At 43.9% G+C, this 15,111-nt stretch overlaps 1 protein-coding gene across 2 annotated transcripts in view; it reads left to right on the forward strand.

The window, feature by feature from the left end:
• The window catches only part of HIP1 (huntingtin interacting protein 1), a 147,443-nt gene extending 132,535 nt beyond the window's left edge, over positions 1 to 14,908 (forward strand). For both annotated transcript variants that reach the window (XM_036279843.1, XM_036279844.1), the window contains exons 22-32: positions 68 to 204; positions 4,147 to 4,257; positions 5,057 to 5,115; positions 5,500 to 5,593; positions 6,715 to 6,815; positions 7,099 to 7,204; positions 7,972 to 8,095; positions 9,048 to 9,109; positions 11,811 to 11,919; positions 12,640 to 12,721; positions 13,085 to 14,908. In XM_036279843.1, the coding sequence (XP_036135736.1) occupies positions 68 to 204; positions 4,147 to 4,257; positions 5,057 to 5,115; positions 5,500 to 5,593; positions 6,715 to 6,815; positions 7,099 to 7,204; positions 7,972 to 8,095; positions 9,048 to 9,109; positions 11,811 to 11,919; positions 12,640 to 12,692 (956 nt within the window). In that variant the 3' untranslated portion in view covers positions 12,693 to 12,721; positions 13,085 to 14,908. The remainder of the gene's footprint in view (positions 1 to 67; positions 205 to 4,146; positions 4,258 to 5,056; positions 5,116 to 5,499; positions 5,594 to 6,714; positions 6,816 to 7,098; positions 7,205 to 7,971; positions 8,096 to 9,047; positions 9,110 to 11,810; positions 11,920 to 12,639; positions 12,722 to 13,084) is intronic.
• The last annotated feature ends 203 nt before the right edge of the window (positions 14,909 to 15,111 follow it).

Genomic DNA, 15,111 nt, shown 5'->3' on the forward strand with positions numbered 1-15,111 from the left:
GAGGGGCCATTCAGAAAAGCAGAGGGTGCAGAGGGCCTTTAAAAGTCTTGTTGCTTTGCATCTGCAGCACTGACCGAAGCCTGTAAGCAGTATGGCAAGGAAACTCTCAACTATCTGACTTTCCTGGAGGAAGAAGGAACCCTTGAGAATGTCAGCAGCACAGCCATGAGGAATTGCCTCAGCAAGATCAAGGCCATCGGCGAGGTATTATCAATATTATTGTTGGAGAAAGTTATTGTTGTTCTTGGTTGTGAGTGCTGGTGATTTGCCGGGAAGTTGGTAATGTTCTAAGCCAGTTCTTTCTGTACTTTCAACGTGATTTTAGAAAGTAAGAGGGCTGAAAAATCTGACCTCCCTGAACAACATTCCAGTTATATTTAATTCATTGACTATAAACTAAGAATCTACCTGTGGTCATCATCATGCTAGGCAGTATTGAAGAAGAATAAGCATAGTTTCTCTGTTTTCAGGGATTTTTATGTGTTTGGGCAGGTAACACCTAAAATGGAGATAACAATATGTTTATTCAATAAAGGTATAGTGACTGTCCCATACACTGGGAATTATGGTAGGTGTAGTATATAGGGACAAATAAGACATGGTCTCTAGAGGAAAAGAAAACAAAGCAACGATTTCTATACAGTGTGGTGAGGAGTGAAATAGAATCTATTTTAAGAGTACAGTACAAGGCAGTGTTTAATTAATTCCTAAAAAGTGTGATGATAAGTTCAGGGAAGAAAGAGATCAGGGCCAGAGTTCAGATCCTCATCATTTCTCATTTGAGCTCTTAAAGCAGCCTTCTTCTGATTACTTTCTCTGTTTCTGGCTTCTTTTTCCTCTGTTCTCTTCCAAAAACAGAGATCTGATCATGAGTCCTCTTGTTTGATAACAAAAATCATATAATGTAACGTGACATACAAGGACCTTCAGAGTCTGGCCCTTATTCACCCTCTGGGACCCTCTTGCACTCTCCCTTTGCCTGATAGTTGGTGGTTAGCACTAGAACGTGCCTACCTATTCCCCCCAAGTGAGTCCTCAGAGGTAGAACCCGTGCCTTCTTCATATTGTATCTCCAGCCCCTGGCATAATATCTGGCAAGTGGTTAACAATCTGCAAATGTTTAATTGACTATGCACACAGAGAGCAAACCAGATTAAAAGATGAATCAGATGGGGGAGAAAGGCTCATACTGGGGAGAAGTGGGCAATGAGGTAGAGAACCTTCAATGTCTGGATAAAAGAAGACTATGGACAATGGTGAATTGCTAACCTCCCTTTCAACAGGGTGACATGATCATGGTGATGTTTTGGTATTATTAAATTGGTGTAATAGCCTAGGCAGTATTAACACAGTCTGCCTTTTGTTGGAGATAAAGCATCTTTCCCCATATAGTGCAGACTTGAGAAATCAATATATACATGCAAAGTATGTAGGACACCATGAAGAGATAGAAAATTAAATTAATGAAAGCAAAGCAAAGTGTGATAGAAAGATCATAGGCAGTTTTCCTTCCTGGCACTAGGGCTTACCAGATGTAGAGACTCTTCCCAGAATGGGGCATGGAAAATGCTGAATAAAATTTGAAAAAGAAAAAAAAATTTTTTTAATTGACTCTAAACTGGCTAAAAACTAAGGAGATTTTCAAAATCAGAAACCTTGCCCGGCTGGTGTGGCTCAGCAACCCATGCACCAAGAGGTTGCTGGTTCAATTCCTGATCGGGGCACATGCCCAGGTTGTGGGCACAATCCCTAGTGGGGGGCATGCAGAAGTCATCTAGTTGATGTTCTCTCTCATTGATGTTTCTATCTCTCTCTCCCTCTCCCTTCCTCTGTCTCTCTAACATCAATAAAAAAAATTTAAAAAAACAACATCAAAATTAGAAACCAAAAGAATACCAGAGCCAGGGTTTGTCCATCTCTGGTGGCCAAGAATTTGGAGTTTAATGGGCCACACATACAGAGGAGATTAAGAAACAAAATCTAGGTTCAAGTAGGATTAAAGATGGGAACGGGGAGCCTTCCTCCCCAAAAAGAAAATCTGAAGTGAATGGCGAAACAAAAACCCTGCTCTACAGGGAAGATCTTGTCTTAACCTTGACAAGTTGAGACAAGAAACATGGCTGCCTAGAGAATTCCTAACCACAAGCTACCTTCCATGGATTCAGTCTCAAATATCATACTGCTTGTGGGGCCTAAAAAACCCTAAATGGAAAATTAAACTTAAAGTATTCAGGTTGTTCGGGGCCCAGGTACCTGGCAGAAGCAGATCCCAATTGTCTTTGAAAAGATATACTTTGGCCCTGGCCAGTTTGGCTTAGCAGTTAGAGTGCCGGCCCTCAGACCAAGGAGTCCTGGGTTCGATTCCGGCCAAGGTGCACGTACCTCAGTTGCAGTTCGTCCCTGGCCCCTGTTGGGTTCGTGTGGTGGCAACTAATCAATGTCTCTCACATCTATGTTTCTCTCTCTCCCTCCCTCCCACTCTGTCTGAAAATAAATGTAAAAAATATACTCGGGTGAGGATTTTAAAAAAAGGAAGAAAAGATATACTTTGATTCTAAACCTCAAATAAGTTTCATAAATAAAGTCCCAAGGAATATAAGTTCACAATAACTGTTTGACATGTAAAAGAACTTTTTAAAAGGTATTAAAAGTGAGACAAAGAATAAGATAGTTTCAAAGGTAACCAGATATATTTGATAAAGAACCATAGAACTTCTAGAAATGAAAAATATAATAATTGAAAATAATAACTTTAAAATATACAGATTCCGCAGTAAGTTAAGACAAAGCTGAAGAAAGAATTAGTGAACTGGATGACAGAACTGAAGGAATTTTATAGAATGTGTCACAGCTTTTATAAGTTGGAATGTAGAAGTTATATATAGAACGTTTAATCAGAGTTCCCGAAGAAGATAATAGAAACACTATATTCTCCCCACCCCCAGTAACATTTTGTTAGTTCTACATGTTAAAGATTTTTTTTCTACAACTTGCTCTTTTCAACATTCTTGTTTGTGAGATTCATCCCTGTGGATATATTCATTTTCACTGTTCTATCGTGCTCCATTGTGTGAATGAATATTGTTTAATTTCTGTATCTCTTTTGTTGATGCACATTTAGGTTATTTCCAGTTTGGGGCTTTATGAATATGTCACTATGATCATTTTTATACACGTCTCCTAATGCAAGAGTTTCCCTAGAGTTTATATACCCAGGAATCAAATTACTAAGTTATAGCATGAATCTCACACACAGAATACTGTGAAGAAGCAAGTCATAGAAAATATATACAGTATGACTTATTTTAATAAAGACCAAACATGCAAATTTAACATTCTATTATTTAAGGATGCATTGTTATAGAGTTTTGTTTGTTTGTTTTAAACCATTGTAAGCATTCTCCTGAATTCTGTGTTTACCTTGGTGTGAGGAGTAGGGAGGAAGGGAGATAGAATCAGGGCAGGATACAAAGGAGATTTCAAAGATACTAATAATGTTTCTTAAGCTATTCCTTAAGTTGGGTAACATGGGTAATTGTTCTTATCTTTAAATCATTTGTATCTATTTTATACCCTTGTATTTATAACACATACCATTTAAAAAAATTGTGGGCCATCAACCCAAGTTCCAATCTTAGTCATTTCTTAGCAGTGTAACTGTGGTCAAAACATTTGACCTTTCTGAGCCTTGGCTTCCCATCTGTAGAGCAGGAGTTCTACTATCTCATATGATTGCTGTAGCAATGAAGTTGAATAAGGGGCAGACTCTTTGCTTGGAAGACATCTACATTTGAAGAGGTTTTTAAAACACATCCCAAGCAGGAAGCACAACCAACACTGTGCAGCTGTGGGGTTAGGATCCAAGCAGCTGCAACTGAATGGCCTTGTGGGTTGGCCTTCTGGAAGGAAAGGGGTTCTAGAAGGAGAGGGGCTCTGAGTGAAGGTAGACGGGGTGAAGCATGAGGTTTCAGAATTCACATGGTAGAGAATTCTAGACAGAGTTCCAGACAAGGCCTATTAGGGATGCCTCTTCATGGCTTGCAGAAGGGGCCCTCCTACCCTCTGCCATAGTGTGAGGATCACAGGTCTACCACAGGAGAAAAGAGAGGTCAAAGGGTCATTTCAGTACCTATGATCTGTTCACAGGAGCTTCTGCCCAGAGGCCTAGACATCAAACAAGAGGAGCTAGGAGACCTGGTGGACAAGGAGATGGCTGCCACTTCAGCTGCCATTGAAACTGCTACAGCCAGAATAGAGGTATGGAAGGGTCTGACGATCTAAAGTGATGCTCTTACAGCTACCCTTTGGCAACATTTCCTATTGGATGTATTTTAGTTGTTAAGGCTTCAGAGGTCCCCTATAAAAATAAACCAAAACCCGAACTCACCAGGATCTCTGAGGGATAGAAAATGAGAAAGCCCTCACCAAGAGAAGTGAGCAGTTTCCTCAAGGGTCACATACTTTGGTATCAGGCCATCTTGCATTCAAGTTCCAGATTCATTGCCCACTTATTAACTGGGTGACTTCATAAGTTACATTAACCTTGCTAAGATTCCAATTTCATTTCTGTATGATGTTGATGATAAAAGCACTGACCTCAGAGGGATGTTGTGAGAGTTGGATGGCATAATGCACATCTCTCTCAGTGCTAGGCACTCAGTAAATCAGTGCCAATGCTTGTCTCAGGGAAAAGCTGAGTGGGCATCATTGGAAAGGTCACATATTGCTCCTTTTGGTGAGACTCAGGCCACCCACCTTGGTGTGAGTACCTGCTTTTCTAGGACCTGGTAGCAGCTGCCCCTACCAGCATGGTGCCATAGCTCTTGGAGTTCTGTGCACGTCAGTCCGGGCGCCAGAATGTCAAGACACTGACAGCAGAGCCAGCCTGCTGTAGCTGCCACTCACTGAGTAAATCAGAAGTCTAGGTTCTTTTCCTCATTCTCGTAATGATGTGGTTGGGCTCTTCTAGATTTGAATATTGGACCCAAAGTATAGCGGGGCACCAGTGGGCTCTCAGTACCTATGACGTGTTAAGAAACCCTGCTTCTTTTAACAGGAGATGCTCAGCAAATCCCGAGCAGGAGACACAGGAGTCAAATTGGAGGTGAACGAAAGGTCAGTCTGAACAGCATGCCGGCACGTAGATGATCAGGATCAGCCTTGCCTGCATTGGCTTATACTAATTAGAGTGCCATAGGGAAAGGTTGAGTCGATGTCATTGTCAATTACAGTACTGATGATGGTGATAGTATCGCTGTTGCATTATAGGGGAAAAGAAACCCTCAAGAATCCTCACTTAGCTATTCCTTATGAAGAAGATCCACAATCGGGTCTCCTCACTCACCTGCCTTTCCTTCGGGGCTTCACCTGCAGAGCATTTCCTGCCTTGTCTCCCATTCCAAGTTTGCCTGTGTTTAGGAATGAAAAAGAGAACAGTTATCTTCATTGGTATTGGTCTCAGTTCTGGATCCCTCACCTCTTTTTTTTTTTTTTTTGCAGGATTCTTGGTTCATGTACCAGCCTGATGCAAGCTATTCAGGTCCTGATTGTGGCCTCGAAGGACCTCCAGAGAGAGATAGTGGAGAGTGGCCGGGTAAGTGTGGGTGAGGGTCCGTGGAAAAGGAGAGCAGACATTAGTTAAGATTCCCAGCTCACTGGCTAAGTCTACACGATACACTCGTCCACATTCAGTGAAATCTATGTATGTTTCCGTCTCACCCTGCGTGTCCATCTGAGGGCCCAGCTGCCTCCACTGTGAATGTCAGCAGACGTCATGGGAAGAAGCTGGAACACTGCCAAGTCCCCAGAGAGCAGCCAGCCACAGCTTCCGGCTACAGGCTCGTTAACCCAGGCAGACTTTGTTGGAGCCTGCTGTGGAAACCCAGTGTGCATAGCAAGTCTGGGCCCTTGGAGGAGGAAGTGAGAGCTTTTGAAAACTTAGCATATCAAAGAAGGAACCTAGCTGACTTTTCACAGTGGGCTCTGCTGTGTCTCTTTCCAACAGCAGTCAACTCGCAGTGATTCACAAACCCTGCCTCAGTCTAGTGTTGACATCGTCACTTTGATTTTCTCGTTCCTTTGCTGGCATTATTGCCATCCTGTTTTCTCTCACATCCCTGGAGCAGCTGCAGCTCAAAAGATGAAGGTCCAGGGAGGGTTTATGAGCCTGAAAACAATAGTAAAGAATGAAGCCATATCTGCTTTGGTGGTGCTTTTTATCAGTCTGAGAGGTGATGTTTTTGGTCCCCAAAATTGGAAAGAGGGACTGAACAAGGAGTATCTATCTGCAGGTTCTCAGACTATCAGGCACTTCCAAAGCATAAATACATTTTTTAAATCTAAGTAGAAATCGTTTTTTAAAATTATTAACTGTATACTCCCTTCTTTTGGCAAATCATGGAGAACAGCTAGATTTCTCTAAAATTGTTATTCATAAATACATATTACATATGCATATATACACACACACACAAACAATGTGGAAATATAATGGAAATGCTATGGATTTGGGAGTCAGAAAAACCTAAGATTTACTTCCATTTATTTCCTGAACAACTTTGGGAAAAGTATTTTTGCCTCTCAGAATCTTACTTTTCTCATCTATAAAATGGTAATAATAATGCTTGCCTCTCAGAGTAACTGAAAATATATATGTACCTGGCACATAGTAGGCACTTGATAAAAGGTCACTATTATTATTTCTCACTTCCCTAGGGCACAGCATCCCCTAAAGAGTTTTATGCCAAGAATTCTCGATGGACAGAAGGACTCATCTCAGCCTCCAAAGCTGTGGGTTGGGGGGCCACTGTCATGGTGTAAGTTTCTTTTGGTTCCAAGGTTCCTCACCCCACCCTCATTCCATTGACTCACCCCAGAGAATAACGAAGGGGAGAAAATATCCCCCCTAAAAATATACTGTTGACAAGGAAGTCTATAGGATTAAAGTTTAAAAGTCAGCCTGGGTCTCCTGGGACAGCACAGGGGCAAGGCAGGCAAGCTGACAGGATAATGACGGTGGCCCAGCGGTGGGATCATAAGGGGGTTGCAGCTGTGACTGCAACAGTGACATAATTCATCTTGTCCTTTCCTGACCGTCAGTGATGCAGCCGATCTGGTGGTACAAGGCAGAGGGAAGTTCGAGGAGCTAATGGTGTGTTCCCATGAAATCGCTGCTAGCACAGCCCAGCTTGTGGCTGCATCCAAGGTAGGACCTGCTTTGGACTCCTTGGAACACACTATAAGGCCTAGCTAGGGTAGAGATACTGGAACTGTGGAGCTGGCTCCAAGAACAGATGATTCATCCAGGGCCAAAGTGGGTTGGGTTCCTAATTAAAATTCTGATTCTCAAGGGTCCCCTACCCCTCCCTCTAAAAGCCTTTCATCTGTCAGCAAGAAGCCTCTCTACCCAACTCACCACATGTGCTCCTCTTGGCTCTCCTCACTGTTGTTATAAGTGGCCTTTGAGGGTCCACCTGTCCGACCTCATGAGCAATCCCAGTGCTCCGAGCACTCAGGAATGAGGCGGGCTGTCAGATGCTGGCTGGCTTGGCCCAGAGCTTCCACAACCAGTGTCTGCTTCTCCTCTAGTCTCCAGATCTGAACCAGTGCCCCAAATAGTCCCAAGGCAAAGCTTGTCACCAAAATCCTTCCACGAGTTTTATAGTACCCTAGGGAGTGTTCTTTCATCGTCCTTATTTATTGTCTGTCATCTCAAACTGGTTTTCACAACTGGAACACTTCATCAAAATATCTGATAAGCTAGAGTTTGAGGCCATCAAGCAAATAGGCCAGGAATTATCTTTTATATTAAAGATATGCAGGAGTTGACCCCACAGGCAACGATTTTTGAGAAGTTGATCGGTAACCACAGTGGATCACATGTATTTGTCAAGAACCATTAGTCCAACTATTTGACTCAGTCCTTGCCACCACTCTATGTTGTGTGAACCTATATATGCTTGGTTCTGGCAGGTGAAAGCTGATAAGGACAGCCCAAACCTCGCCCAGCTGCAGCAAGCTTCTCGGGGGGTGAACCAGGCCACCGCCGCAGTCGTGGCCTCAACCATTTCTGGCAAATCACAGATTGAAGAAACAGGTAGCCTTTCAGAAACAATACTTTTTTATCCATCTGATTTAGTTGTTCTGTTCTTTTTTCTTCTTCTTCTTCTTTATTGATGTTTTTAGACAGAGAGGGAGAGAGAGACAGAAACATCAATTAGAGAGAACATCGTTCGGCTACCTTCCACATGCCCCCCCACTGGGGATCAGGCCCATAACCTGGACATGTGCCCTGACCGAGAATCGAACTAGTGACCTCTTGGTGCATGGGTCGATGCTCAACCACTGAGCCACACCAGCCGGGCTGATTTAGTCTTCTTCGTGATCCCAATTTCCCACAGTTCTGTTCCCAAATTTTTTTATTTTTCACCTTTTGCGTAAATACTTATTTTCTCATAAGAAGAGTCGCCACATAATCATGCTAATTATATCACTATAGTGACACTCCCTTAGGTAGATTTTCCATTTAGCCATTCCTCTGAATTCAAAGAAATGCCTCTTGCCCTGGCCAGTTTTCTCAGTGGTTAGAGCATCGGCCCATGGACCAAAGGGTTGTGGATTTGATTCCCAATCAAGGGCACATACCTGGGTTGCAGGTTCAATCCTCTGGTCCAGTTGGGGTCATGCGGGTGGCAACCAATCCATGTATCTCTCTCACATTGATGTTTCTCCCTCCCTCCCTCCCTTCCACTCTATATCTAAAAAAAAAAAAATCAATGGAAAAATATCCTTGGGTGAGAATTCACAACAACAACAACAAAAACATGTCTCTGCAGGCCTGGTTGTCTTGCAGGTGGATGAGTGGGAGTTCTGATCCTGGTGACCCTGTCACTGTGTTTTCCTTCCTCTCCATCCCTTACAATGTGCACACATGTGTTGGTAAATGGCAAACCGAGCATTTCAGCAAAGCATTGGCATTGGCCACCTCTCAGGCAAGAGTCATGCCATGGCTCTTACTTGACAAGAACTTCTCATTTCCATCCTTGCAGACAACATGGACTTCTCAAGCATGACGCTGACCCAGATCAAACGCCAAGAAATGGATTCCCAGGTAGGAACTCCGCCTCTAATTCTAGCCAGTCTCTTGCTTATGATGTCAACCCCAAACATTATTCCCATGGTGAGAAGCCAGTGAGCGAGAGATGGGAGAAAATGAACTCAGATGTACCTTTTAGCCCAAGAATTAATATAAATGATGCTGGAAGAAACAGTGGAGGTGGAGAGGGGCAATTAGTAAGGATCAGAGTCTTAACTGTTGTCCACTAGTCTTGCACCTGTGTCCCAACCTGACAACCTTGTCCTAGAATTACTGGTCATCAGTCCTGGGGTAAAGTGCAGACTAAAACTGTATAAATCTATGGATGGGTCACTTAGTATCTTTACAAAAAGTCATGTGGCCAAATTTCTGTGTAAACACTGAAAAAACTGAGCTCAAGCCTGAGTCTCCTCTGTCTATACTCTCTTCTTTAGTGGTTTCAGCTAGTCCCTCTTGACTTTAAATACCATCTATATGCTGATAAATACTACATTCGTCTCCCCAGGTCGTCTTGAGCTCTGTACTTGTTCAACTGCTGACATGATATCTCCATTTGATGCTCAATAAGCATCTCAAACTTAACACATTGTTGACTGCTCACGAGTTAACTCGTGTTTGCACTTGCATTAGCAATTTCAATTTTTAAAACTCAGGGTAATATAGGATTATTGTATTTGTGACTCTTCGCCCTGAGGGTCGAAGTTTAAAAAACAGCACATCGTTTTATATTCTTGAAGTCGCTAGGGAATGGATATCTGCTGGTTCAAATGAGTGCAGCTCAGAACCCAACACTTCTTCTGGTCCTTCTAAAAGAGCTCCTTACATTGATTCACCTTTTAGGCTTTTAGGGCAACTAAAAGACCACATTTTAGAAAAAATAGTCACTGATATAAAAAAAAAATCCAACTAGAACATGTAAAATGTGTGTTTCAAAAGGTGATTGCTATACCGTATACCACACCAAAAAAATTACTTAAATATATAATATGGATAATATGTAGAGGATATGTACATTTCATTTAAATTTAGTATGTATAAATAAAGTATACTAAAGTTTATTTAGATTGTTTCACTTTCATACGCGATTACGAAAAAATAGCTGGTGACATGAGATAACTTCTGCGTAAAATTGCCAGTCAGGCCCTGGCCGGTTTGTCTCAGTGGTTGGAGCGTTGGCCTGCGGACCAGAGAGTTGCTAGGGGCACGTACCAAAAAAAAAAATTTGCTGGTCAACAATGTGTTAATATCCAAAACAGGTCTCTTGGTTTTCCTCTTACCCAAATTTATCCCTTCTCTGGTTTTCTCCATCTCAGTAAATGGCATCACCACCACCCAACTTGGTGCTAAACCCCAAGCCTAGGAGTCATCCTTGGTTCCTCTCTTTCCCTCACCCTCTACATCCAATTCACCAGCCAAGTCTTATCCACTCGAAATCTCCAAATGATAGCCTTACTTAATCTTCCCACTATTTTCCATCTCCCTAACCTAGTCTAAGCCACCATGTCTCTCTGCTGAGCCACTGCAAAAGCAACTTAACTCTAATGTATGTGAATCTGTTTCAAAATAATCCCATGGTGGGGCCGGGGTGGTGGAGGAAGAGTACTGCTGAGACAGGCTGTGCCATGGATTGAGAGGTGGCAGAACTCGGTGAAAGGCATGATGGGTTTCAATGTACCAGTCTCCGTCCTTCTGTATATGTTTTGCATTTCCCATAATAAAAAGTTTAAAAACGAAAAAAGAAATGACCTAACCGGGTCTAGTTATTTCCGCTTTTGCCCCTCTACAGTTCACTCATTCTCTACATAGTTTAAAAACATAAGTGATAGCATGTTACTTCCCTGCTTTAAATCTTCCAGTGGCTTCTCTTCGTACTTAGAGCAATATCCAAATTTCTAACCCTGGCCTGTGGGCCTGAGTGAAATGATTCTTGCCTGTATCTCCAACTTCATCTCATGACCCTCTGCCACTCTCACGTGTCAGACACACAGGATTCTTTCTGTTCTCCTGACACCTAAAGCTCATTCCTGCTTTAGAGTCTGATTCCTCTACCTGGAATATTGTTCTCCAGTTCTCTGAGTAGCTGATCTCTTATGGGCATTTAGGTTTCAGCTCCAATTCCTGAGAGTAGCCTTTTCTGACCACCCTTAGTATTTATCCCATTACCTTGTGTCATTTCTTTATAATCGGACCTTTTCTTGTTTGTTAGTTTGTGTCTTCCCCCTGTCAGGTAAGCAGGGACCACTATGTCTCCAACACCTACAGAAGGGCCTGGATTACATGATGGGTGCTCAGCAAATACATCCTGAATTAACTAACAAAATAACTAAAATTAATGAAGAGTAGGGACAGCCAAGACCAAGCTCTCCTTTAGTGAGATTATGCAGATTATGACCAGATTGAAACACACCACACAGATAAGCCAAACACTAGAGTGGTTTTTAGACAGTGATTTACCAGAGGAACTTGAGATAAGCTCTACTTCCATTCAGGCACTTAGACTGTAAAGCATTCATTTCTAATAGAGGGTCCTGGTGAGAAGATAGATGGAATAGATGGATGAATGAGAGGGTGGAGAAATTAGAACAGAGACAAGGTTGGACTCGAGAACTGGGTAAGCTATGGAATAATATGGAAGAAAGCTGGAACACGGAGAAAAGGAATTAAGTCAAAATAAATTCAGATCGCTGCTCAAAAGGAAATTCCACTTTCCCAACAGGTTAGGGTGCTAGAGCTAGAAAATGAACTACAGAAGGAGCGTCAAAAACTGGGAGAGCTTCGAAAAAAGCACTACGAGCTTGCTGGTGTTGCTGAGGGCTGGGAAGAAGGTAAGCGTCTCTGAGGGCCGGCACTAGCCCGCAGTGAAGCAGGGATGCCGCGTGATAAACCTCTTGACTAGAACAGAATGAGGAACCCATTGGTCAATGATCTCCTCCTTCTCTATACTCATAGGTCATGTTTTTATTTGCAAACAACCTATAAGCCACAAACTGAGATAAACTATGAATTGAAAGCTTTCGTTGTTATCTTTCAAGACCTTAACGTTGACAGGGGGAGTGGTCACTCATCACCATTCCCTTCCAGGCCCGGTTAGCCTTGTTTACCCCCCAGGCATTTAGTCTCTGGCCGGCCTAGAGCTGAATAGTGAATGAATGAGTAGTGATCAGTCAAGATCCAGCAGACAGGGGCAAGGGAATTACAAGGTTTTGACTGTCTAGAGCAAGCAATGGGCAGCAATGGCCAAAAGATAGGAAGTGTCAGGAACTAGAAATAGTGTGGACTGAGTAATGTTCGGCCCACCAGCCCAGAGATTCTTCATTGCTTGGACTCTGTGAGTATACATATCCAAAGTGGCCAACTTGATCACCACCAAGGTTGGACTTGGCTGGCTCTGATGTATCCCTACCATTCCTGGACACTTCACTTAGAGACAAGAGTGGTTATGATGATAATGTATTTTAGAGCCCAACATGGTAGCAGTTTTGATTAACTGAATGCATGCATGCCTGAAGGACTATGAAACATGAATGGCTGTTATTGTCTTTTAGGAACAGAAGCATCTCCACCTGCACTGCAAGAAGTGGTAACAGAAAAAGAATAGAGCCCCACCGACGTCCCACACGTCACAGTGTAAATCTTTGTTGCCCGTTTATGTGTGTCTTATGCCCCAGCCACAGACTAAACCCTTGGAGTTGCAGTGGCAGCCACTCCACTCCCATTATCCAGTGCTGAGAACCTGCGTGGCCTTCCAAAGACTCCGCCACAGTGACACCCTTTGTGTTGGAACCCGTGATCTGTGTTCTTTCCCCGCCTCCCTGATGTCCACAGAGGACAGGGAACAGGGCCACCCCCACAGAGAGGACCTCCCTCCCAGTCCTGCCTGCTGTTTTAGCCCCAAACAATCGGTGTCCTTGTCCGAGGGGCTGTGGTTGCTGTGGCTGAGAGCCTGGAGAGGGAAGATCTCATGCATTTTCTCTTCTGTTTTCTTCTCAGTCTTTTCAGTTTCATCACTTGCACAAACTTGTGAGCATCAAAGGGCTGGTGGATTCCAAACCAGGACACTACCCTGAGTCTGTGCACAGAGTCAGAAGAACAGCAGGAGTGTCCTGGCTGAGAATGCCAAGGCAAAGCTCCCCTTTTTTGGCAGTTCCATGGATTCCCACTGCTTCTTATGGTGGTTGGTTGGGTTTTTTGGTTCTCTGTTTTCAAGTTTCACTCATATAGCCAACTCTCCCAAAGGGACGCCTCTGAAGCTCTGAGCTCCTAGGAGCCCCTGACCACAGCAGTTAACAGCGATGGTGCTGCTCAGGCTTTACCGTGGTGCTCCCATCAGCCTCCGTGCCGAGTGTCCTGCTGCGTGTGGGTCAGCCAGGGCCACTCCCCAGGGTCAGGTGGAGCTGCTGAGCCACAGCTTTCCTCCAAGGGCAGAAGTGGAGGGGGGCCTTTCCTTCCTAAAGCTGGAGCCCAGCTGAAAGCCGCTGCCCACCCTCGTAAGTGCAAGGACCAGAAAGCGGGAAAGGAAGGGTGCACACCACCAAGGTCTTCAGGGACACCTTTCTTGGGAACTCCTTGTGACCAGGCTGAGAAACCTTATCACATGCTCAAATGGAACAGGTGAGAATAGCCACACCTCTTCCCCCAGAATGAATTTTCCTTGGCACTTCCCTTCAGACCCAGGCAGGGCCCAGAGAGGGAGCTTATGAGGGGTTTTCAGTTCCTTTCTCCAAATGTCTGCCTGCCTTGGTATCCTCTGGAATTTGAAGAAGATAGTTCCGTGTTCTACCTAATTGACAGACCCAGAAAATCAGGCAAACTTGCTCCCAGTAGGAAAGAACCCTGTGCTTGGTTTGGCACCTTTAATATTTATTACTAACCTCCGTTACGCAGCAGCAGCAACCTTCAAAAATACGCTTGGAGCAATCAGGATTTCAGGTGTGACTATGGCAAGGCTTGTACTGCTGCCCTATACATCAGTCTTCAAGAATCGGAAACAAGGCCACGATGCAGTCCCGTTCTGTCACCAGCTTGGATCATGAAGCAAGCGACGTTCCTCAGAGCATCCGGGGCAGGAAAACGAAAAAAGGGGACCACTGGCTCTGACCCCTTCCAGATACATGTCCCAGGCCCTCATTGCCCTGTGGACAGGATGTGGGCACATGAATTAGCCTCATAGAGATGGGCAGGCAGCCAGACAGCACTTCTCCACCTTCAGATGGACCCCAGCATTTAAGTGACCTTTTGATCTTGGACAGTGTCTTCCTTATCCATAGCAACTCGTAGGTAGTAGCCACCAAGCACTTCCCAGGGCCTGTCCTAAAGGAACATCATAAGTGTGGCTACGTGACAGGTTGTGAGACTCCTGTTTGATCACTGTGAATCGAACCCCCTCCCCCAACTTCCAAACTCCACCTTGGTGTGTTTTCTAAGTAGGACACAAAAAACTGTCTCCCTTTAGTTCAGATTATGAGACTCAGACGTGTGATCTCCACACTGGGCTAAAGAGGGCTCAGCAATAGAATTTGAGTGCTCTCATGTTTAATGTTTCTTTTTGCTCAGTGTTTTTCCATCTGAGGCTCAGAAGGAGTGTGTGGTGTCCCTGGCCCACTTGTGCCAATTAAGCCAATCAGTTTGTTCTCAATGTTGGTCAGTATTTCCGAAGGTGGCTGGACCTCATTTCCAGAATTTCAGCCAAACAGTTGTGCTACAAATCACCCGTGGGGGAAAAAAAAATCTAGTATATTAGACCAGATTAGGACTCTGAAAAACACTCCCTCTAAAAAGAAGCCACGGTATTTATTTTTTTTTTAATCCTTACCTGAGGACATGTTTATTGATTTTTAAAAAGGAGGGAAAGGGGAGAGAGAGAAACATTGATCAGCCAACTCTCATACATGCCTCGACCAGGGATCAAACCCACAACCCAGCCATGTGCCCTGATCAGGAATCGAACCTGCCACCTCTCAGTGTATAGGATGATACACCAACCAACTAAGCCACACTGGTCGGCACCGCAGTCATTT

Source organism: Molossus molossus, unplaced genomic scaffold (assembly GCF_014108415.1).
Source record: "Molossus molossus isolate mMolMol1 unplaced genomic scaffold, mMolMol1.p scaffold_m16_p_3, whole genome shotgun sequence".
Taxonomy (NCBI): Eukaryota; Metazoa; Chordata; class Mammalia; order Chiroptera; family Molossidae; genus Molossus; species Molossus molossus.